This window comes from Pongo abelii, chromosome 10 (assembly GCF_028885655.2).
Source record: "Pongo abelii isolate AG06213 chromosome 10, NHGRI_mPonAbe1-v2.0_pri, whole genome shotgun sequence".
NCBI lineage: Eukaryota > Metazoa > Chordata > Mammalia > Primates > Hominidae > Pongo > Pongo abelii.
Genome location: NC_071995.2, coordinates 16,664,403 through 16,690,114, shown reverse-complemented (window position 1 = coordinate 16,690,114; position 25,712 = coordinate 16,664,403). Strand labels below are relative to the sequence as shown.

The following is a 25,712-nucleotide window of genomic DNA, read 5'->3' as shown; positions in this document are numbered from 1 at the left end:
CACATAACAGGATCAAGTTTTTCTGAGAAAATATCTTAATCTTTAAGGTTCAACAGGTGGAAAGTTGTCATTTCTTTCTGTTACCATTCTGCCCAAAATATATCAGAACAATTAAATCAAAAGTTATACCAAACCTGGTCTTTTTAAAATGTGACCTGGGCTCTATCAAGTGATTGCTTCTACTCAGGCCTTTGAATCTTACAGAGTGAGGCAAATATGAAAGAATACTTAGATATTTTCTTTATTATTGTGGCATCAGCAATAGCAGGAGATCCAAAAGTCCAGTGTCCCAGGGGCCAGCCACCAGCCAACAGTGTGGTACCTGTGCTGGCCAGTAGAAGCAGCATCAGCAGTGGCCCTGGAACCAAGCTCTTCCTGTAGCACAATCTGATTGTGTTCTCTGCTCCTTATTCTCTCATGGTCCTGCTTTTTTTCCAAGCAAGGCTTCCTACTTATTCAGTGAGTTTCTTTATGTCTTCCTAATATAATAAATCCCCTTTCAGCTTCACTTAATCAGAATTGGTTTTCTTCATCTTCAACTCATGAATGTTTACTGAAGAAGTATAGTATTGTAGACAATAATGTGGGTTCTCCTGAGTATATGGATTTACACCCCAACTTTACTACTAGTTTATTGTTTGATTTGGGTAAGTTACTTAACTCTAAACCTGTCCCATGTTCCTCATTTACAAAATGGGAATGATAGAAGTATGCACACCTCATGGAGTTATTTTCAAACAGGTTAACACACACGAATAGATAAGGACAATATCCAGCACATTGTTCATGCTCAAGGAATGTCAGTTCCTGTTTTCAAAGCTGTTGGTGGCAGCAGTGATGGTGTTCCTGTTATTATTCAGTGCTTATCAGGCTCAGATTACAGAGGGACTTACAAAAGCAGAGGACACCATGATCTATGTTCCTTAAAGAACATAAAATAAAACCTCTTTGGGCCCCTAAAAAAACAGTCTGGGGGAAAAGTTTACTATATATCACAAATGAGTTTGTTTTTAAGCTAAGAACCCATGCTACTTTGAATAGCACAGACTCTTGAGATAAGACAGTTTTTGCTACTTGCTAGTTGTGTAAACATTTAGGAATTATTCAATTTCTCTAAGCCTAATTACTTAGGGAGGCTCAGTTTGCTCACATATTTTTGTGATGATTAAATAATATATGTCGCTAGAATAGAACCAGGCATTTAGAAGGCATTTAATCATTCAATACTAGCTTCCCCTATTTTCCCTTATACACTTCCAGAAACCCAAAAATAACTTTAACGAACAAAAAATAGCAAGCACTGCCTTAATACTTATGAAAGCACAACTAGAATTTGCCGATCTTACATATAAGAAAAAATAGACAACTTCACTCCAACACAAGCCATAGAAACCACAAAGCAGCATTATTAGTCTTCAGGTCGTTTTGAGGACTTTGACAGTACCATGATAGACACCTCAGAAACTAGATGAATGACATATGCTCATCAAAGTGGCTTGATGGCTGAAATGTAACCCAGTCAATCTCAAATTATGTCCTTTAACAAACTCAGCTGGCACTTTCCTTTCAATATAAATAAGCCAAACAATGGAAAAACGAATGAGCAGGTTTTCCCCTATGTTGGTAGGAAAGGACAATGGTGGGGTATGGAGTTACTGTAACTGCTGCTAGACCACACACGCAGAGGAAATTACAAGTGAAGCAATAAGTTCAACAGATGCCCTTTCCAAAAAATTTTTCATGAGGAATAATTACTCTAAAGGATGAGAAATCCCCTATGTTTTCAAAGCTTCTTCCCTCAAAAATGCTCAGGGTTCTCCACACGCTATTTAACCATCCATTGTGAGACAATTTGCAGTTACCTCCACACTTCCCATGTGAAGCATGAGATGTAGGCTGGGTGCGGTGGCTGACGCCTGTAATCCCAGCACTTTGGGAGGCCAAGGTGGGTGTATCACCTGAGGTCAGCAGTTCGAGACAAGTCTGGCCAACATGGTGAAACCCCGTCTCTACTAAAAAAAATGCAAAAAATTAGCCAGACATGGTGGCAGATGCCTGTAATCCCAGCTACTCTCTGGAGGCTGAGGCAGGAGAATCACTTGAACTTCGGAGGCGAAGGTTGCAGTGAGCTGAGATTGCGCCACTGCACTCCTGCCTAGGCAACAAGAGCAAAATTCCATCTCAAAAAAAAAAAAAAAAAAAAAAAAAAGAAAGAAAAGTGAGATGTGGAGAGATAAATGACTTGCCCCAAATCTTATTGTGGGTCAGTTATAGAACAGAGAGGAGGAGTCATGTCTTCATACGTGGAATAAAACTGTATTTCCTCAAAATTTTCTGCCTCTATCCCAGCACACACACACATGCATGCACATGTACACTCATTCTAATTACAACATATTCCCAGGGAAATACATTGCAGTGCTTCGAGCAACAGATTCGTCAAAACTCAGAACCTAGAGGGATGTCAACTCCGTTCTAGTTCAAACTACTCACTTGACAGATGGGCATTATAATCCTAGGACCTGGTTTTCATTCTTCTAGGGGAAAAAACTGCATAAAATGAAAAGTTCCAAGGTAATTCAGAAACATAAGATACTTAATTTTGTATAATACACTAAAAATGATCTCTAAATTGCTCTTTGTTCCAAGGTAATTCAGAAACATAAGATACTTAATTTTGTATAATACACTAAAAACGATCTCTAAATTGCTCTTTTAGCCCCCTGGATGGGAAGAAAACAAGGGTATGGTGCTACAGTAGAGTTCATATGTTTAAATCAGGACTTTTCAGCCCTTGCTTGGCCGCTGATTATTGGTGTTATTTGGGAAAGTTACTGAACCTCTCCAAGCTTCATTTTTCTCCTCAAGATTAGATAGGAGAGCTTTACTTTTACAGCTCAAACCTTTCTCAAATTCTGCCAATAAATATAAAAGTATTAAAATGGTTAGGAAGGTAATCATTTTTCCTTCAGATCTACCTTTGATAATAAGCACATGTAAAATGATGGTAAACGTTGACTTACTCTAAAAGTTTAAGCTGTTATAACTAAGATGAAAGAGCCTCTTGTTGATTTACAAAGATGATTCTGAACTCTATCTTTGGGAGCTCTCAACCACAGACAAGGGGGAGCAGGGATTTTCTAAGCCACACACTGCCAAGAAGGTAGAGAGAAACCTAGCCCCCATGTCACTGGGGCCTAGAGAAATTCTTGGCCTGCATGTTGCCACATCAGGGTGGAGGCAAGGTGAGGGGGACGTGCAGTCAGCTCTGGGGAAAGTGAAGGTCACCCTTACCAGCGAGGACTGAAAATTCTAGGGGTTGGGGAGGACTTGGCAAGTAGAACCAGGAAGACAACCAGCAGGTTCTAGAGATTGTCAAATACAAAGCGATTGATAAAATAGGTAAATATTGATAAAAAAGATGAATATACTAAAGATAATGGATAATGGGAGCAAGATTTCTCACTGACGAGAAGAAGGGGAATAAATATGGAAGGGGAAAGTAAGAATAAACCATGCAATGCTGGAGTGTAATAGAGGTTATAGTGTGAAGTTGTAAGTTCTAAGACAGACAGATTTATAGACTGACATATAAATAAACAAATATAAACGAATGTGTATTTCTATGTGTGTGCTGTGTATATGTGTATGTTCATGTATTTACTAGATCTGTCTGACAAGAGGGCCTAGAAACAATAACATCCCAATAGCAGTGAGTTATACCTAGCACGCAGATCTTGGTTTCTAAATACAATTAATCAATAAAAGGAGCAAGAGCTACTTGGAGAAATGACTGATTCCAAAGCTGGAGCAGACAAAGTCAAAGATACACCTGAAACATCTATTACAAGAAAGCAAGGAAGTTCTCAAAGAATGATGGGAACATAAAAAGGATAGAGGAGCCAGTTTGAAGCAGGTCCTGAAACCGCCTTTGCAAAATTATGACTGAGACAGTAAAAGAGATCTAACCTAACTGACTCCACCTTGTTTCTAACCTTTAAGCTGTCCTTGTTCCTTCCTGTGCACAGGCTGAACTAACTTTGGGAGGAACTTAGTTTATAGTTCATAGTTTAAAACATAGATAATAACAGCCCTTTCCCAAAACAAACCTCCTACTTGCCTGGGGACTAGACAGCCTTTGTAGAACTAACGAGTTAGCTACAAGATTAGAAATTATGGCTTAAGAGTCATGCAGCTAGGGGCTGCAAGATTCTCACCCTCCCTAAACTGCTCCTAAGATCAATGCTTGAGATATTTTGCAGACCCTGCACTTGATGGATCAGCTGGCACCACCCAGATCGATAAACTGGCTCATGGATTTTGTGGCCCCCTACCCAGAAACTAACTCAGCACAAGAGGACACGTTCAATTCCCTAGGATTCCATCTCCTAGTCAACCAGTCAGTACTCCTGGCTCACTGACTTCCTCCACCCACCGAGTTGTCCTTAAAAACTCTGATCCCCAAATGCTCAGGGAGACTGACTTGAGTAGTAATAAAACAAAACTCTGGTCTGCCACACAGCTGGCTCTGCGTGAATTACTCTTTCTCTACTGTAATTCCCCTGTCTTGAGAAACTGGCTCTGTGTAGGCAGCAGGCAAGGTGAACCCACTGAGCGGTTACACTCCCAATGGCCAAATCTGGGACTATTTGAGTATCAAAATAAATAATGATGGTAAAGGATTATAACCAACTGAGTAAAATAAGAATCAATGAGTTCTTACAAACAGGAAGGAAGGAAGGGAGGGAAGGAGAGAGAGAGGGAAGGAGAGAAAGAGAGGGAAGGAGAGAGAGAGAGGGAAGGAGAGAGGAAGGGAGGGAGGGAAGGACCTCAATACCACATCTGGCTTTGTAGGGTTCCATATCATGCCCAGATTTGGTAATGCCAACTCGTAAGTATAGAAGAAATGACAGAATTAGAAAATCAGAGTAATAGCGGAAAAATCATCAATGGATGCTAAAAGAGTGAATAAAAGTTAGATGAGGAAAAGGATATTAACATAGTCTCAAAATATCTCCATTCATAATCTGTATTAATTACTTATTAAAATGCAAAATACTTATTAATTTTACAATGGAGAAACTTGGCAGACACCATCTTTGCCAAGTAAAAAAAGGAACATCATCAATAATGGGACAAATTAACATCTTGTGACTCCTGAAATAATGCACTGAGAAGAACGGAGCAAAAGTTCTGTGGAATGCCTGCCAAAAATGTATAACCTGAATCTAATTGTGAGAAAATACCAAACAAACCCAAACTGAGGTATATTTTACAAAATAACAGGCCCGTAATCATCAAAGACAAGGAAAGACTGAGGACTGTTCTTAGTATTCTTAGGTTAAAGAATACTAAAGAGATATGAAACAACTGATCCTAGACCTAATAAAGAACACTATTGGGACAACCTGCAAAATCTGAACGATCTGTAGATTTAATGGCCTTATGGTTATCAATGTTAATTTCCTGATTTTGATGCAGTACTGTGGCTTGGTACAAGAGTGTCCTTGTCCTTGTCCTTGTTTTTAGGAAATACACACTGAAGTATTTAAGGGTAACAAGTGAACAGGTCTGCAACTTATTCCCAAATGGTTCAGAAAAATATGTATACAATACATAATTTATATATGTATGTACACACATCACAGAGGAAATAAGTCAAAAAAAGTAAACGGGATAGCACTTTATAACTGGGGAATCTCAGTGATAAAACTGTAGTTTTGTGTACCAATTTTACAACTTTTCTATAAGTTTAAAATTATTCAAAAATAAAAGTTAAAAAATAATTTGATATGTTTGTTGTAATTTAGCATCCAGATATTTTTCTTACAGGAGGGCTTTTTAGACTATCAATCACTCTATGGCTTCTATAACTTAAAAAAAAGTGATTATATATAGTACATATTATTCTGTAACATGGTTTTTTCCTTTAATATATCCTTGACATATTTCTATATTAATAAATATAGGTCTATGGAGCAATTATTATTAATGGCTACACAATATTCCATCACATGGACATAAAAAATTTATTCAATCATTTTCCTATTATTGGATACTTAAGGTTCCAGATTTTTTGCTATTATAAGTAATACTTCAGTAAATGTCCTTATAGTTAAATATTTGCAAACATCATGGCCTTATTCTCCAGAGCCTTTACTATTTTTTCTGCTTATATATTCACATGTAATATATGTCTGTTGTTAAAAATTCAAACATTACGAAAACTGGAAATTCTCTATTTAAAAAAAAAAGCAATTCTTGCCATGTACTAGAAAAATAATAATTTGGTAGGCTATTATCAAAGATGCCTGAGAAATGAAAATGGAATTCCAATACCACGAATGCAAATTAGTCAGAATAATGTAAAATTTAACAAAACACATACACCAGAGAAGTGGCTGGCATAGTGATGTCACATTAAAAACCTATTAATAATGTTTTGACTTATAATGAGGTTTTCGGGGGTAGTGAAAGTGGGTGTGCTAGAAACCCAGGACATATTACATTGCAGATGCTTAATCAATATAGTGGCACAACTAGCAGAAGAGTTGTCTCCTGTTTGTCTCCCCGCATCCCTCCTACTACTGCCACACTGAGAAGTAGAGGTCATAACCTGACCTCTGCCTGTCATTCCCAGCTGAAAAACAAGTGAGGCTGTGTCAGTGGAGTGCTCACTGACAGGAATCAGAGCACTTGGCCACACTGAGAAAGGCCTGTGTGCATCAGAGTGTGGATCCAAGGAGTGGAGAGGAGGGAAAGGGGTCAGATTGCATGTTTGAAACAGCATCCAAATCAGGTTGACAACTGGCCCTACCTTCTGCAATGCTGCCCCCGCACGCCAGCAGGAACTTGCATCTGTAGCATTTTAGTTTTCTTTATTGAAGATTAACTTGCAAGTCCAGCAGTAGATCGTGGAGTCCCGTGCCACTCCCACTGATCCCGGGACGCAGATCCCTTCTCCTGAGAGCTGTGAGCAACTTTCCCCTGTCCCCAGTACTGACTGCAGTGGCTCGGGACCATGGCCACACTCCCCACGCCTTGGCTTCACATCACATACATCGTTCCCTCTCTGGGTGCATGCTGGGGGTCCCCGACTTCTGCACTGTGCGTGAAATGCCCCTGGGACACATCATGAGGCAGGAATTGGAGAAAATTTCCCTAGAGTACATCATGCCCTGTCTGCAGGAGGTTAGCTTCTGCTACCCGCAAAACTTCCTGGGCAAGGAGGTGGTAGGCAACTGCATCCAGGAGCACATTAAGCAGCTGCATTGCAAGGGGGCCCTGCAGGACAGCCAGCTGGCTGGGATGTGTGCAGTGTCTCTAAAGGGTGAACTGTGGGGTGATCAGTTCACCCCACAGTTCTGGGAGAAACAAGAGGGGCTGCGAGGCCATTAGCTTCCTCCTGTCCCTCACTGACAGGCTGGTCCTCTAGTGCAGGAGCCGGTGGGAAAATACTATGTCAAGGAGAGGTCCAAGGCAATGGTGGCTTGCTAATTTAAAAATGGAATAGGTTACATTCATTATGTGGACAACCCCAACGATGGCTGCTGCATCACCTGCATCTACTATTTGAACAAGAATAGGGATACAAGGCTACACAGTGGGATCCTATGGCTATTTGCAGAGGAGAAATCGTTCATGGCAGATGTGGAGGCCATTTGTGAAAAATTGCTCTTCTGGTCAGATTGCAGGAACCCACACGAGGTGCTGTCTTCCTATGAGACCAGATGTGCTATACCGTTTGGTATTTTGATAATGAAGAAAGGACAGAAGCCAAAGAAATTCAGGAATTTAACTAGGAAACATCTGCCCTCACTGAAGACTGACTGTGCTCCAAAATCTGCCGGCCTTGTTCATTTTAGCAATGGTTCCTGAATTATCTTTAAGAGTTGAGATCCAGCCGGGTACAGTGGCTCACGCCTGTAATCCCAGCACTCTGGGAGGCCGAGGCAGGTGGATCACCTGAGGTCAGGAATTCAAGACCAGCCTGGCCAACATGGTGAAACCCCATCTCTATTAAAAATACAAAAAATTAGCCGGGCATGGTGGTGGACACCTGAAATTCCAGCTACTCGGGAGGCTGAGGCAGGAGAATCTCTTGAACCTGGGAGGCGGAGAATGCAGTGAGCCGAGATCGTGCCATTGCACTCCAGCCTGGGCAACAAGAAGGAAACTCCATCTCAAAAAAAAAAAAGAGTTGAGATCTAAAGATGGCCTCTTCAGTGACGAAAACCTCCCCATCCCTGTCTTACGTGTGGGACTTTGTGTTTTCTTGCCAAGACTGCATGGACCTTCAGATGCTCTCTCTGCCAGATGAACTCATTTGCTATTCCACTTCCAGAAATTCCAGCAGACATACCATTGGCCAGCAGTTTACCTGATAGATTTGGTAATGCTGGCTATCAAGACAAGAGCCTAGGAGCACAGGTGAGGAAAATAATCTTGTATTTTATGCATACTTCCTGATTTGAAAGGTTTGAAAAAGAACAACAATGGCAGATGCCACAGAAAGCCACCATGGAAGCCTTAAAACAGAAAACAGAAATTTGTGTCATCTGAACAATTTCCAGATGTTATTAATCCGGTGCTGTTGAAGTCTCTGGAGAATTATCACAACCTAATGACAACATTATTACCTCTATAAAGGGCTGCTGTCATAGTGATCAATCTGTAAATGTCCCATGGGGTAGACACTCCTTTTTCCAAGTCTTGCAACCTGGATTTTCTGCCTTGGCCCCATTTTGCTGAAAATAATGACTTTCTGAATAAAGATGGTAACACCATTTATTCTCTATTTTCTTATATTTATTTCTACTTCTTACCTGGAGAACCTAATCCCCAGAAGCTAAAACTAGACATTAGGTTTTTTCGTGTTGCTTTGGTGGAATGTTATCTGAATTTAAACCAAAGGAAAAATATCTACTTGGTAGTTTGGTGTCAACCTCTGAAAACAACACGGAAAGAACCAGGTCTACAGATACACAATGAACATGTGTACATCTTGAACAATCTGAAAGGGGAGATGGAGTTGGAAATGTGGGTGTACCTGTTTTTTTTTTTCAGTTTTCTTTTTTAATGAGCTCATTCTTAACATTATTTTAAAAAATAGAATGGTGTATTTTTAAAAAGGAAATGAAAATTTTAAAACCCTCAAAAAGCTAAAAACACATATAAATAAATAAATAAAATTAACTTTCTTCTCTCCAGGGTCCACCTGAAAGGAAAGTATCTTCTCAATTTTGAAGCAGCTGGCAATCTGCTAAGTATTCTGGAAGAGCACTGCTCTAGACATCAAAAACTCTGTCAATAAAACTTACATGTATAAAATTATGATTTAAGTAAGAATCCAAGCATTTAAAGACTGTTTCCTATCTAAAAGTCATAAAGTATATTTCCTTTTATATTTCCTGCTATTCAAAGGCACTTAAAAATAATTGTTAACGAACATATCTAAGCAATTATTTTTTGAATATCAGAAAGATGTTCAACACTGTGCAAGAATGGCCTGAAAATAACTCCAAAGATAATTATATGTACAGTAAAACACTTAATATAAAATTGTACAGCAACCTTTTAAACTAAAAAAGTCACAAAATGTTCAAGAACACAGTTTCATCCACCAAAGCAACTAATTAATCTTGCAAGACTAAGGCAGAGATGAGCTAACACATCAGATATTATACTAACCTATAAGAGATAAGATGCACATTTTTATCAATAGTATCTGAAGTTTTGAAGAATTGTAGCATAAAAATAAAAACCATAAAAGCATACAGTTGTCATAAGTATTTCCAGAATTTCTGTTATATACAACTCCCAAAACAGAGAAACCACAACTTATAGATCATGTAATTCCTCCCCAAAAAGTGTCTATAGATTTAGAGACTGCTTTTCTAATAAAATATGATTAACACTCTATAAAAGAAACATACCAATTTATTTTTGAGATGGTCTTTCTACCATCCTTCTTGTGTAAAAATCAGCAAATAAGAAAAATAGATTATTGCCCAGATTCAAGGTCTTTAGGATTCTCTTCATATAAGAAAATGAAAAATAATGTGACTTTGGTGCTGATATTTCATTCTCTTATCCTAAAATGTTTCACAGCCATGAGGTATGTACTTCACAGGCCAGATTTAAGAGAGCAATTCAGGGGTAAACAATTGAAGGAGATGAAAAGTGCATGAGGCTCTGGATACAGGAGACAAATGGTACTTCCAATTGCCCATTGAACGTAAGATGCTGCAGAATGTCAGACAATCCTAGCCACCTTTAGAACTACGTCTGCTGGTGCTCCAGTGTGGAATGAGTCTCCCAAAGCTAGTAAAGCCAGCTCCAGGTCCTCAGCTCATGGAGCTAGATTCCTGAACAAGGTGCAATCTGATAGCATTTCCCTGTCACTGGTAAATATATTAGGAAAATAGATGCAACAGAAAGACGTCATAAAAAAAGTAAAATGAACACCTCTGTATATTTACAGAGCATGGACAGTACTCAATTTTTAAAACCTGCTCAGTAAGATTTATGAGATGATGAACAACTTCTGGTGAATGTTTTCTTCAAAGAACTGTTTAAGGAATGCACCTTAGATGTCAACTTCAACACCACCATTAAGAAACATTGTATTACATGTACTAATCATGGGAATAATATTCGCTGAAAATGAAAATGCTAAACATAAAATCAAAGATCATTATAGCTCTAAAGGATTGTAAAAATCATTACGTCCTGTCCCTTCATTTGTAACATTTACATGGAAGCAGAGAGAACTGAAGTGTTTACCCAAGGTCTAGGTATAAATTATCAAAATCAAAAAGACTAAAACCCAAGTCTTTAGAGTTCCACTTTATTCACTTAACATATGTGCTATATGTCACTTCCCTTGACAACAGACCATCATCAGGGGCAGGAGGAGGGAGAAGGAGAAGGCAACATCGCAGCTGGCAAGGAGGGCTTCATCTGGGCCAAGCAACAGGATGATCATTTTACATACATTATCTAATTTCTTCCCTATTGTAACCCTGTGAAGTAGATGTCATTATCTCCATTTTACATAGAAGGAACAGAAAACACAGAGAAGAACCTGTCCAAGAGTAAACAGTAGAGCCAAGATACCAACCAAGATCTGTCTAATGCAAATATTCAGCTTTAAACTATTCCTGCTTTCGCAGTACTGTCCTCCCTTCTTGCCCCACAGTGCATTTGTTCTGGGTCTGACTGTGACACCACCAATGACTGGGTGGCCTGGCTGGCTGGCCGGGTGATGTCCCCACTTGGATGCTATCTTTATCACAGAGCACAGCCATCCCAGGGAGAGGAAAGTCTTCTTCTCTTAAGAGCACAGAAGTAGATGCACTTCTTAGCTAAATTCGCCAGAATAACACTTTATTCATCAAACTCTCCTGTTTACAGCTAACTACAGATCCAGGCTAAAGGCATAGAAACACACAGGAAATATGAGATGTACTAATTAATCAATTTAGTATTAGTAATAAAATAAAACATAAATATATGAATGTATTCAATTTATGAGTTTACATACATTGTTGTATGTAAATTCAACAATGCTTTCATTATCTGGCACCTAAAGTATATACAACTAAGAACTGGAATTATGTCAAAAAAAAAAAAAAAAAAAAGAAGAAGAAAGAGTCCTGAGTTAGTACTTCTTAATAAGGACATGGGACTGGTGGGGAAGGAGAACAAAATCACCTGGAGGGATTTTCCCCATTTAGAAGCCTATTCCTCCCTCACATACACACCTCAATTCTTTTATCACAAATGCCCAGGGGGATATGCTAGATCCTGTCAGGAAAGCAGCTGGGGCAAATCATTTGAAAATGTTTGTCAGGTATTATAATTTTGAGAACCAACAATACGTGCCACACCCTACTGGGTTAAAACTATGTTGATAAGTGAGAAATGTAGTTGTCCACGTTTCCATGTCCAGCTGGACAGGAGTGACAGAAGGATTGGCAGGGAAGGACAGCGTGCCGTCATGAGCTCAACACGATCTGACAGTAAAAAGCTTAACCACTAAGGAGTAGGCAAAAAAACAGTAACAAATAAGAAGATACCTAAATCAAAAAGCACAAGATTCTGGACTGTGAGCTATGAGGCCAATCACATCTCAGAGATTCCACTGGCCCCTGAAAGCATCACTGTATTCTGAGATAATATAATCAGTAACGAAACAGTTTGGAATAATCAAGAAAAAATTAAATTCTATTTAATAAAAATTGTTAAGAAAGTCAGGGAAATGAAAATACTTTTTAATAGTTTTTTGTTTGTTTGTTTGGTTTTGTTTTGTTTTTTGAGACAGGGTCTCACTCTCTTGCTCAGGCTACTTTAGAAATAAATCTATTAGGCCAGGCACAGTGGCTTATGAGTGCAGTGGCACAATCATGGCTCACTGCAACCTCTGCCTCCCAGGCTCAAGAAATTCTCCCACATTCAAGGAATCCTCCCATCTCAGCCCCAACCCTGAGTAGCTGGGACTACAGGCGCATACCACCACACTGGGCTAATTTTTGCATTTTTTTTTTTTTTTTTTTAATGTAGAGATGGGGTTTTGCTATGTTGCCCAGACTGGTCTTGAACTCCTGGGCTCAAGTGATCTGCCTGCCTCAGCCTCCCAGAGTGCTGGGATTACAGGCATAAGCCACTGTGCCCGGCCTAATAGATTTATTTCTAAAATAGCTAGATTTCTCTGATTTTGTCAAGGTTCAGTGATATTTAAATCTCTACTTATATGTAAATAATGGGTGAAATGCAACACAGTGTAGTGATACAACGGAATACGAGTTCTGGAGCATGTGGCCCTGGGTCCAGGTGGTCCTGGTGCTCAGGAGGTTTGGTTGTCTTTGCCATAAGGAATGTAACTGAAATCAGCAAGGACATGACGTTTCCAAAGGAAAGCACACCAAGGTTGTGGAAAAGTCACACTGGGACAGAATCTGAGAACCATGGACACTTCAGGGATGACAGAGGAGGTGCAGGAGCTTGCAGATGAGACGCAGGGGTAATCAGAAACAGAAAGGAAGACCTCAGGAATGTAGGCACCAAAGCTACAACAACAAAGTGTTACCAGAAGGAAGGAACAGTCTGCTGTGTCATAAGTTGCATGGTAACGCTGAATAAACAACTGGGGAGTATGCCCTGGACATAATGAGATGAGAGGTCATTAGTATATTAGTTTGAACTTCTCAAGACAAACAAATAAATATAACTCTTTGCAGAATTTTTTTTTTTTTTGAGAGGGAATCTCACTCTGTCCCTCAGGCTGCAGTGCAGTGGCGCAGTCTCGGCTCCCTGCAACCTCTGCCTCCCAGGTTCAAGCAATTCGCTCACCTCAGCCTCCAGAGTAGCTGGGATTACAGCCATGTGCCACCATGCCCAACGAATCTTTGTATTTTTAGTACAGACAGGGTTTTGCCATGTTGGCCAGGCTGGTCTCAAACTCCCGACCTCAAGTGAGGAGGACGCCCCACCCCCGAGCGTCGCTGCGGAACCAGAGCTTAGGGCGGCAGCAGAGCAAGAGGTGATGAGGCCTCCCAAAGTGCCCATTTCAGCCTCCCAAAGTGCTGGGATCACAGGTGTGAGCCACCGCATCGGGCCTTCTTTTCAGAATTTTAGTCATGAAGGGAAGAGAAGAAAGGAGGACGTTGCTGGGGATGAAGGAAAGGGAAAGCCGGCATGTGGGTTCTTTCATAAATGGCTAAGAAAAGCTTGAGTATGTCTAAATGCTTAATGGGAATGAGCTGGCAGAAAGGCTGACGACACAGGAGAAAGAATGCCCAATAGATAGAGCAGGGCTTCTGAAAATGCAGGGGGAGACGACAGCCACAGCACAGTGGAGGGAAGGAATTTAGGAGGAAGGAGCAAAGGAAGAAGCAAAGAAAAGCAGCCCTGATCCAAGCACCTGGAGGGAGCTCCTGTCTGATGATTTTATTTTCTCTGAGAAGTAGCAGGCAGTTCATATGCTAACAGTGAAGGAGCTGCAAGGAGGGTGGAAAAGTTAGAAATTTCAGGAAAGCGGACATTTTAAATGGTCACTAAGGAGAACCCAGAGAGGAATATGAGACCTCCCCCACCCCCAAACTCCAGTCTCCTCGAGTTCATACCCTAAACTGTGGACTCTCATGTCCATGAGAAATGGTTAGGACCACTCTGAAGGGCCAGGTTTAAAAAATGGGGTTCTTAATGAAAACACATGGACACAGGGAGGGGAACAACACACAGTGGGGCCTGTTGGGGGAGGGTGGAGGCAGGTAGTGCATTAGGGAAAACAGCTAATGCATGAGGCACTTAATACCTACCTAGGTGATGGGTTGATAGGTGCAGCAAACCACCATGGTACACATTTACCTATGTAACAAACCTGCACATTCTGCACATGTACCCCAGAACTTAAAAAATGAAATAAAATGGGGTTCTTTCTACTGTGCTTTACCAAGTATCCTACAAACCTCACTGCACAAGGGAGAGGGCCCTGGATTTAAAAATGCAATTGCTTGATAGACATTTCCATCCACAAATTCCAAGAAATTATTTTATGCTCATATTTTAATAAACAGCTAATATTAAAACATGACACTGAAAAATACAATATGTAATCAAATTGAGAATCAAAATTAAGACAAAATATTGCAGTGAAAAGTCCTAAGTCATTTCAGGTTTCTATTTAGAATTAAATTTCTAGTATTAAATGCTCCTTTTCAATTTGTTTGGGTCAAGAGGTTATTAACACCAGAAAAAGAGTTAATACAAAAGTATGGTCCAGGACAAAGACGTGTCATTATATTTTGCATAAACGCCTGTTATTGGAAAATTATCAGTTCTTAAAAATAACCAATCCTAGTTCATTAAGGGGCAGTCAATTACATCAAAACCCATCTCCTATTGTATTTTATTTTCCAATTAGTAGCATAATATAAACCATATTTCTATATCCACAACTGCTTAATAAAAGGTGTAAGTTATAATATAAACCCTATTTCTACATCTACAATTGCTTAATATATAAAGGACATATAGGTTTGTATACAACTAAATCACATAAAGTTTATTGCCAGATTTGTTTTAAATGCTATGCTTACTAACTTTTTCATTTTACTCTAGCCTTAAATCTTAGCGAAACCCGTGACTAAAAGCAGATAAGCAAAATTAATATATAGGAACAGAGATATCTATTTAAAATATGTCTTTTAAGAATGACTGTAATTGGCTAAAACACACACATGAACAATCATAAAACAGGAACACAAAATACAAAAAGATATTTGTGAACTGTCAAGAATTTAAACCTGGCAAGAATTATAAATGTTGATCAGCATTAACGGGGAACTTGGGGGGCAGTGGGGTGAAGGCAATGGAAATGGGAATGTACAGGAAAGTAGCTAATATTCCAAGCTAAAAACTCTATTTTCCAGCTTACTTGCAGCCAAGAATGGCCATGTCACTCAGCTCAGGCCAACGGGCAAAGGTGTAATAAACAAAGGTGTTGTGTGAGACTTGATGAGAAAAGCCTTTCTTTCCTATGGTCTAGGAGATGAGTGTAAGGTGCTGGAGATTCAGAAGCCATCTCAGACAATGAAGTGCCCTTGACATTAACAGCAGAGCCACATGCTTTGGAACTGGAATATAAACGTAGCCCGGGTCTCCAAGAACTTTGTGGAGCTGCCACACACCCCTGAAATACCTATCCCTGGACTTTATATAAGAGAATAAATACTGAGGGTTTAAACCACTGACTAAATGTTTGCTACTTCATAACCAAAAGCAATTCATAATTGACAATCAATGGAATTAGGCTTCACAAATAGACAAATAAAGGCTTTACAGATACAGATGGATAGAAAGAGTCACAGGAAAATACCCATGAGAAATAGGCAAGTCCGATAAGCAAGTTAAATAAGAGATAAAATCCTATCTCTTATTTAAACTTTAAGAGTGTGGGAATAGCCTCCGTAATTAGTATAAAATATGCCTTTTATTTGATATACACACATATAAAGAGACAACATATTATCCTGGCTTTAACTTGTGATTTCATTAAAAATTTTTGGTTAAACTATTTATTATAATGACTTTTTTGAAAGAGAGAATTTTACTTTTCTAGCTACCAATGACCTCATCTTTAGTATACAAAATATATTTAAGACAGAGGTAAAATCTATTTGATTCTTTAATATCTATTTAAAAAAACAAAAGCTTGTTGCTGGAAAGGGCAATGTCTTAGTGTATGCTGACGTGATAGTGAATCATTAATCTCATGACAGTCATCAGAGCTATGGCTAAGAATGCTAGAAGTAAAAATAAACTTAGTCAACTTAATAATCCCATACCTTCAAAGACTGCAGAAATTAACATAAAAAAGGGAAGTTTCCTCCCATATATTCAAATAAACTTTGCATAAAAGACTTGCCTGGAGTGAAGTATGTATTGAGTAACAAAACAGTATAGAATAGTAGTAACTTTTCCCTTCTAAAGAAAAAGCATGTTGGTAAAATAAAATTGTTTTAAAAGTTATGAATCTATTGCATGGAAGTAACTATTCACCTAAGCACTCAAAAGGATCTGAAAAGTTCATGCAGGTAGGCAACTGCCTAGATTTATGAGGGGCACAAGGATGGGTAATCTTAGCCATGCTTTCTCCTAAACTCACCATTTGATCTACTAACTTGTCACCTAGAACAGTGACCTCTAAAACATACTACATCTTATCTCATCATCTGATTCACCAGGGAAGAATGGTGAAACTCTCTTAGGTAAGAGCATGCACCTACCTCCCCACTGGCCTGTCAGCACCAAGCTTCTGTTAATTACCACGTCGATTTCTGTAGCTCCATCTTCCACAGCCAGTCTGATCTCTTCTAATCGTGTCTTCAAATGAGTCTGTCCAGCTGGAAATCCAGTGGCCACTAATAGAGTTAAGAAAGGAAATGAAGAAAGAGGGAAGGAGGGAAGAAGGAAAGTAAGCAAGGTGGGGAGGGGAAAACAAATTTCAATTGCTCAGTAGTAGTTTATCAAAGAATTCCAAATCCCCAAACATCAGCATTTAAAGACCAATGCATTGACACTTAAGAACATCACTTATGCATAAGTGTGAAGAAATTGAATGTTCTCTCATATTAGTGTTAGGACAAATATCATTTTCTGGAAGACCTGAAATTAAGATGCTGCAGAGATGCTCATGAAGGTGGATTAAGTAACCAGCAAAACTGTTATCTTCATAGCGATAGCCATAAAATAGTAGTTGTAGCCCTGTCTTAATGAACACTAGTTATCTAGCACACTAGTTCTGGATCCAAATCTTGATCACATTAGCTATCTTGATTTACTCATTTACCCTTGATTTATCTTGATTAACTCTCTCATGAACCTCTTTAGCTGTGGTAAACAAACTGTCCTATGTGTTCCTCCCACTGCCTATGTTAAAAACAACCAGCCTGGCAGATGAACATAAAGAAAAGAGAATGCAGGAGGAAAACACACCTAATTAGTCCACAAAATTGAGGCAGGGGCAGGGTTGGGAAGAGCAGAGCCAAGTGTAAATAAGAGGAAAATGAAAACACAAAACACAACTACACTCTTGAAAAATAGTAACATCTTTTACATGCACATCATTAACTCTCCATCCTTGTTTCTAAAAAAACCTGTCATGTTACCTTGATATTAAATTCCTTGGGGCTGGGCGTAGTGGCTCTTGCCTGTAATCCCAACATTTTGGGAGGTCAAGGTTAGTGGATCATCCGAGGTGAAGGGGTTGAGACTAGCATGGTCAACATGGTGAAACCCCATCTCTACTAAAAGTATAAAAACTAGCCTGGCGTGGTGGTGCACGCCTGCAGCCCCAGCTACTCGGGAGGCTGAGGCAGGAGAACTGCTTGAACTCAGGAGGCGGAGGTTGCAGTGAGCCGAGCCTCCAGCCTGGGTGAGAGTGAGACTCTGTCTCAAAAAAGAAAAACTAAAAAAATTCCTTAGATCTGTTACCTTAGAGGAAAGCATGTTTCTCTGTTGTTTAAAGTAACAACTGAACTGACTGAGGCTGATGAAAAATTAAGGTCTATACAAGTGTAGCTGCCAAATACTTCAGGAACCCTCATAAATCAATTCTACATAAATACTGTACATCATGTTTCTTTTAATATATTCCTAATAAGCTAATGACCTTTATAAACTCCTTTTAAATTTTTACTTATTTTATTTTTTTGTAGAGATCTTTGTTGCCCACGCTGGTCTCAAACTTCTGGCTTTAATCAATCCTCTTGCCTAAGCCCCCCAAAGTGCTGGGATTACAGATCTGAGCCACCATGCCTGGCGTAGACTCCCTTTTTAAAGCATCAGGATATTCCTCTAACATCTCTTAAAACTAGAATCTAATTTTATATCTGTCTATTCATCCATCCATATACACAATACATATCTGTACCGGTAAATACAGATACATATTTACCAAACTAATGTTTTAAAGACTTTTCTGTCATACCAAGTCCTACCGTGTCTATCTGAAGTCAGTGACTTATGAATGCACTCTCTCCTTTATCTTCTAGGTTTTGTGTGGCTTTTATCAGCTCCCGCATGGACTGTGACAAGTCTCCCCTAACTCCATTTCACTCCTTTTCTAATTTAACCAGTACCATCAGGTAACTTACTATGCCATGAAGCTGATCATGTCACACCTCTAACCTTTCAGTGTCTTCCCTATCATCAGAATACAGGCCAAATGCCCCCACATGGCACGATCCCCTCTGCAATTCCGCCCTGACCTCCCTCTCTAGCTTCAACTCCTGTAGCTCCCCTTGCCCTGTCTTCGGAGCCCTGCCTTTGTAGTCAACAACAGCAAACCTTTTCCAGTTCCCTGAACATGCTTTGTGCCTTCACACATGCTAGTGCCTCTGTCTAAAATGTGGTTCCCTACCTTATTAACACTGTTAACTCCTCCTCATCCTTTAAGACCCAGTGCAATTATCTCCACGACGATGCTTTCTCTTACTTTGGTGTCACCAACCTCTGCAGAATATATTGTTCCCTGCTCAGAACTGCAACTACATTTTGCACATATCCCTTTTTTTTTTTTTTTTTTGAGATGGAGTCTTGGTCTATCACCCAAGCTGGAGTGCAGTGGCATGATCTCGGCTCACTGCAACCTCTGCCTCCCAGGTTCAAGCGATTCTCCAGCCTCAGCCTCCCAGTAGCTGGGATTACAGGCACCTGCCACCATGCCTGGCTAATTTTTGTATTTTTAGTAGAGATGGGGTTTTGCCATGTTGGCCAGGCTGGTCTCGTACTCCTGACCTCAAGTGATCCACCTGCTTTGGCCTCCCAAAGTGCTGGGATTATAGTTGTGAGCCACCATCCCCAGCCCGCATATCCTTATTATTATATTTTACATATATGTGTATAACAGAACATGCATACGTGTGTGTTAGTATGCATATATATATATACACACACTACATATCATGCCTTATGATTTTTTTCTTTACCTGACTATTCCTCCTAAACCGAGTTTCTTTAAGGATAGGAATACAGTTCTATATTGTTGGGAATAAATATGTCTTCCACTTACTAAGTAACTAATACACACTAAAATCATGAATAAACACAACTAATTAAACACATAAACTAATTTAAAACACAGTACAAAACTATATATAATACCCCATTGTATGAAGAACTGGAAACATGTTTAAAAAGTAACAACAAAAGCCACAACACATTTTACCTGATGCCACAGGGATATTACAGCCTGCAGCCTTGAGTGCTTTTACAGCATCACACACCCGGGCGGGATAAACACAAACGGCGGCTGTAGTAATGCCTATCAAGAGAAAATAGGAATAGCCAACTTTAAATGAAGTTCAACTCATACAACATGCTTTTAATTATTATTTATATCGCAACACTGGCAAAAATCAAATGAGAGAAAAAATAATTCCCCCACAATGCTGCAATAAATTAAAAGATTTTTATTTTCCACATTCCCTTCTAGTTCTTGACAACATGGATTATTTTCTTATCGTTAAAGTCATGAAAACAAGTTTGATATACTCGTCTTTGAGATTAACATAGTACTGTTTTTTAAAAATGTCTAAATAGTAAACTTGGTGATCATTACTAAATGAAAATATTTCATGTAGATAACAAAATCCGTATTTACAGAGCATTCACATAGGACAACTTGAAGAAAGGACAGTTTGAAGAAGGACAGATGAAGACAAATATAAGTAAAATTTAGAGGGTGGTACCACAAAAATGACATTTAACTAATCCTATTCCCTCTTTTGCAAGAAATAATAAAATCTGAAACGGAAGCCCTGATTTTAAGAAATAAGTTCATAAATTTTTAAAAATTTAGAATTCAAATAGTCACTATAAAACAAAGCAATATCATAAGACCTTACAAGTTGTTACCTTTAAGTGCAATAAATAAGGTGGTATTTTTATGGCCAACTCAAAATAAACATATAATAAATACTTTTCAAAAGCCGTAGAGTTGTCTACCTACAAACCTAAACATGTTTATTTGGGATAAAAGACCTGCATTGGGCCAATTCAACGTCTCTAGTTGCACTCACAGCAGATAGGCATTCGGAGGCCATGGAGCATACTCCATGGGAAGGAGACCTGGCTCCCAAAACCTGCCCAGCAAGTAACAAGACGTGTAGTCTTGGGAATGCCACTTAGCCTTCCAGATCTTGGTTTCTTTATTTAGAAAACAAGGGAATCAATTCTTACAGGTGTCCAACATCTCCAAAACGCTAAGGTTCTAAACTTATGGCAACTCTAGAAAGTCCTTCTATTCATGTATACTAAGGCAGTGAATATGACTTTTTTTTGAAAGATCTAACCTAATATATAAGCAGACTATACTTCTCATTTGCACTTTATTTTCAAAAGTATTTCATATACTCACAGAAAATACTTTATGTATGAGATGTGATTATTAAGTAATGAGACTGGCTTTTTCACATGTGGCTAGGGAATCAGAATGAGTATTTCAGTGTCACTAAACAGAAATTTTCCAAAACTGAACAACTGAAAAGAAATAAAGTCACTCTCTACCAAGTACTTTAATCCATTGATGGAAAGAACTGACCTCAAAAAAAAAAAAAAAAAAAAAAGACTCAGATTCTCCTCCTGCTGTTTTTCAGAGAAGAATCTGTCTATGCATACATAACAAGAGTTTCTATCATGGATTCTATCACCGCTATCATTAGCAGCTGTATCTTAAGTCCTCTTTGATTTAGCAATCAGTATTGTAAGCACTAAACACCACATAGATCACACACAACAACATTACCTTTATCATGCATATTTAAAGCTTTTAAGAGATCTTCCCGGATTGGGTATTTGGCTTTACAACAGAGCCTTTGAATGTTGGAAGATGTATCATCACCTGAAAGTGTAGTAAGATCTATAAAGGTAACAGCTTTCAGGAGCCAAGCAGCCTGGTTTAAACAAAAGTGAAAACAAAGTAAATTTAATAAATAAACAGACAAACAAACCTCCAACCCAGTTGGTTAGTAGAGAATCATTAGACAAGTATGGGTGTTAATATCTTATGCCTACACTGTTCAATGGAATATTCTGATATATGATATAAACACAGCTCAAGAGCCACTAACAAGATGAACACTGCCCAAAATAAAAGGGAGGAAGAGTAGGCTTAAACATTTTTTTCTCCCACAGATATCCCAAATTGAAACCCCTATTAGCCCATGTCTCCCCACTTATGACTACTCCATCTCAGCCAAAGGGAGAGCCCATCAGAGCCACCCTGACAAAGAACTCCGAAAGAAGGTTTTTATCTTACATTTTACCTCCTGCTCTGGGATCTGGGATGAGATTATCGTTTTTAAAAGTTTCCAAGTTTTTTGGTGTTTTGTTTTTCAATTTAATCCAATTCCATTTTTAAAACAATATTCATATTTCACAACTCAGTCTGATGAATTTTCTTTTATCTTTTCAACCAGAATATTACTAAGGATGAGCAAAACGTGAACTATCACTCTCAAGGATTCAATCACAGTATTCTGCCTCACTTGTGAAATGAACTCTGAATTCCCTTTAATCCTACACAGCACGTCTTTGGTTGGGATACACTGAAGAAAATGCTGACCGCAAGTACTCTACGAAACATCATTTTTGGAATTTTGAAAAATGATTTATGGAAAATAATAGTAAGGTAAACATGATGGTCAAGAAAGGTCAACTCTTATACCTAAGGGCCTCAACAGTGGACACATCAAGTTTAGATGTTAGGGCTTTAAAATTAAAACAGAAGACAACCAAAGAAGGCATGTCTAAAAAACTGAATAAATGTGTTGAGAAAATATGCCATTTAATTCACTCATGAATAAAGATGCCTCAAATTCATTTGCGGTTTTGCCACTCAAGAGTGATAAGATTTTAACTTGTTTGGATAAATGTGTTATCTTTCTCCAACCCATCATCATCATATATGAATTATTGAAATAAGTCATGGACAGCTGCAATCTTTTAAGTTTAGATGCATCTTGAGCGAAATTCAATATTGTGGCCTTGAGGGAAGAGACCATGCATTGTAAAATACAGGCACAGAATGCTCAAGAAGAACCCTTACCTGCCACTCCTTTTTCACGGTTCTGCGAGCCTGGATTTGTTCCGCACGCCTCAGAACTGCCGGGTGATTCACTTGTATTTTGGAGATCCAGCTAAGGTCTAAAACAGACAGAAAAACACTTTCTGAAACCTAAAGTTTCATTAAATATAGTCACCTATTTTTACATGGCCCTTGAAAGGATACATTTATCATTTGACATCAACCTTTTTTTAAAGCTTATGTTTCTTTTTTGTACAATCATAAATAAACAACCTTGTTGATGGAAGCCCAGTCAACAAAAGGCATACTTCATGCAAAATCACTGCCATTACTTTCAAAGGCAAAAACCACAATTGCTTCTGTACCAACCTATACATTTGCAACTTGAAGAACCTGTATTGATTCATCATACAGACATGTCTAACAACGTGGGAAATGTGTGTTACCCATGCCACGTACCTCACCTCTGACAGCTAAGACTTATTGGTGAGTGTCCAGCCCAGGAGAGCAAATGATTAACAAATCTTAAGTGAACTAATGGTGGGGCTTACAGAAAGTGTGCTCACTACCCGCTTACTGGCAAGATTAATACCTACTGCATACTGACAGGATACAGCCCATTCTTTCTTCAAAGAAAAATTTTTCAAAATGTATTAGAAACAACAACATTGACTGATAAAACAGAAGTTAGAAAAAAAGAAAGAAGAAATTCTTTAAAGTTTCAGGAGATATCTCTGTTGCTGTTGTTCCGAAATGCTCTCTCCTATCCTGATCCACTCGCTCTTCTCTTCCAGCTAACTGTAATTTCCACCTTCAGACCTGGTCTAAACATTAGCTGTTGTGAAAACACTGTCAGCTCCCCAGACACAGCTAACATTTGGATAGATCTCTACCACAGAACTTGTAATCAATTCATCAAGGATTCCTAGTGAAACTATTTGTTGTACTTAGTACATTGTCAGCCACGATCTTACTCATCTTTAGGTGTCTAACATCCAACAGTGTTTGGTACACGTATTTCAACTTCATCCAACAATACCCTATAAACATAGGTGGCCTCACGGTAAATCGGACATGAACATTATTTACCTTCTATAACTAACCTCACTTCTATATCTCTCCAGCAATTCCATGTTTTTAAAAGAGCCTTAAAAGAGTACTGTGGGAAAAAAGTTATCCATTAGAAAAAATGCACTAATTACAAAACTCTTTATAATGCAATGAGGAAAACTGCTGATCACATACTGTATCATGTAACAATACAAATTTAAGTATTTGCATCTAAACTAAGGTTTACAGATGACATTCTTTCTCTCACTCATTTTCATTTCATTCTTCTTAAAAGTATCAGTATTAAAGGTATAGAAATTGCAAGGTGGACTCTGAGTGATTAATAATGATCTTATTTAAATTTCACTGAAGAAGAAAGAGAGTTTGGGTGCTTCTTTTTCTCTCTAATTATTTTGTTAGCTGAAATCATTTAACAAACCAGATTTTTAACATTTCAATCCATCTGCTCCTGCTCCTCAAAGATATTGTATGTTTTCCTGCTTGTTTGCTGAGCCAACTTCACAGAGAAAATGGGAGTCTGGGGTCAGGCCGATGAAATCTGCCTCTGCTTTCCCACTCAGGGGCTGTTTTTGTTCTAGCAGAGCCTGAGAAAATCAGACCAGACACTCTAGACTTCGTCCCAATTTATCTAAGACCTGTAAGAAACACCCCGTACTCAAACACAGGGGAGGCTCTTTTTTTTTTTTTTCCAGACACAGTCTCTCTCTGTCGCCCAGGCTGGAATGCAGTGGTACGATCTTGGCTCACTGCAACCTCCACCTCCCGGGTTCAAATGAACTCATGCCTCAGCCTCCCAAGGAGCCAGGGCTACAGGCGTGCGCCACCACGCCAGGCTAATTTTTGTATTTTTAATAGAGACAGGGTTTCACCATGTTGGCCAGGCTGGTGTCGAACTCCCGACCTCAAGTGATCTACCTGCCTCGCCCTCCTAAAGTGCTGGGATTACAGGCATGAGCCACCGCACCCAGCCCTGAGAGGCTTTTTTTTTTTGGAGGCTTTTTTTTTTTTTTTCTCCTCAGATGATTGATAATGCTGATTGGGTTCATGGTAAAGACTGTTTCAGGCAGATACAGAAAAATGAGTGAAGAGTATGTGAACTCCAAGACTCACTGCCAACTAATTGTTGACCGTGATCAAAAAGAGGTAGGCCTATTACTCAGTGGGGCAAGGCTTTGAGAGGCTGTCCTTTATCGGTCACAGGACACCCCTGAAGTCCTTCCCCTTCTCTACTCCCAACTCACCACTACCACTACTGTCGCCACTGGAAACACTGGCACCACTGTTGGAGAGGGGTCTCAGGCAAACACAAGCCTCTTCCTTCACCATCTGGCTCCTTCCTCCTTCTCAAGCACCAGCTCCTTCCTCATGGGTCCTCTGCCTCTGTGGTGCAGACTTCCTAAACTACTGGCAGTTCCCTGACACATTATGCCAGGCTGTCTCTGGATCTGGGCATGCTGCATGCTCCTTCTACCAAGAATGCCCTTCCCTGCTTTGCGAACAGTGAACTGCTGCTCATCCTTTAAGACTCAGTTCAAATGTCACCTTCTCTGGGAGCCTTCCCTGAACCTCACAGGTTGAGACATCCCTTTGCTTCTTTGTGCTTCCAAACCCCCTTCACTCAGAACGCCACTGATGTGTCCAAATGTTTATGTCCCCAAAAGGTTTTTTAAAACTCCAAGCGAAGGACCTGACACACGGGTGGCATACGATAAATAAGTCGAGTGGTTCCTAAAGACCAGAAAGGATTTAATTCTGGGCAATGTCTTTCTCCACTGCTTCAGACTAGAAAGGGCTTTTGGATCTCTACAAGAAAATGTTGGGACTGAGGTATGAATGGGATGCCTGGGAACTTTCACCTTAAAAACCAATTTTGAGTACACCAAAGGTGAGAACTCACAAGGTCTGCTCTTGCACTTCTCAGAAACCTCTTGCCAGAGGTCCCTGCAAACCATCTACTGGAGAATATAATAGGATTTCTTCTCTCACAATATCAGCCTTGACTGCTAAAAATATCATTAGCGGTCATAAAATTATCCAGCCCCATATTTAA

At 39.3% G+C, this 25,712-nt stretch overlaps 1 protein-coding gene and 1 pseudogene across 4 annotated transcripts in view; one reads left to right on the top strand and one right to left on the bottom strand.

Annotated features, from left to right (window-relative positions):
- The window catches only part of DERA (deoxyribose-phosphate aldolase), a 358,665-nt gene that overhangs the window by 290,505 nt on the left and 42,448 nt on the right, over positions 1–25,712 (bottom strand). For all 4 annotated transcript variants that reach the window (XR_010135729.1, XM_054526891.1, XM_002822988.6 and 1 more), the window contains exons 2-5: positions 22,613–22,710; positions 21,311–21,458; positions 19,733–19,828; positions 16,791–16,925 (exon numbers count right to left, since the gene is read on the bottom strand). Coding sequence is in view for 3 of the 4 variants with exons in the window: in XM_054526891.1 (XP_054382866.1) it covers positions 16,791–16,925; positions 19,733–19,828; positions 21,311–21,458; positions 22,613–22,710 (477 nt within the window). In the remaining variant the exon portion in view is untranslated. The remainder of the gene's footprint in view (positions 1–16,790; positions 16,926–19,732; positions 19,829–21,310; positions 21,459–22,612; positions 22,711–25,712) is intronic.
- LOC112135753 (prolyl hydroxylase EGLN3-like) lies at positions 7,117–7,878 on the top strand (annotated as a pseudogene).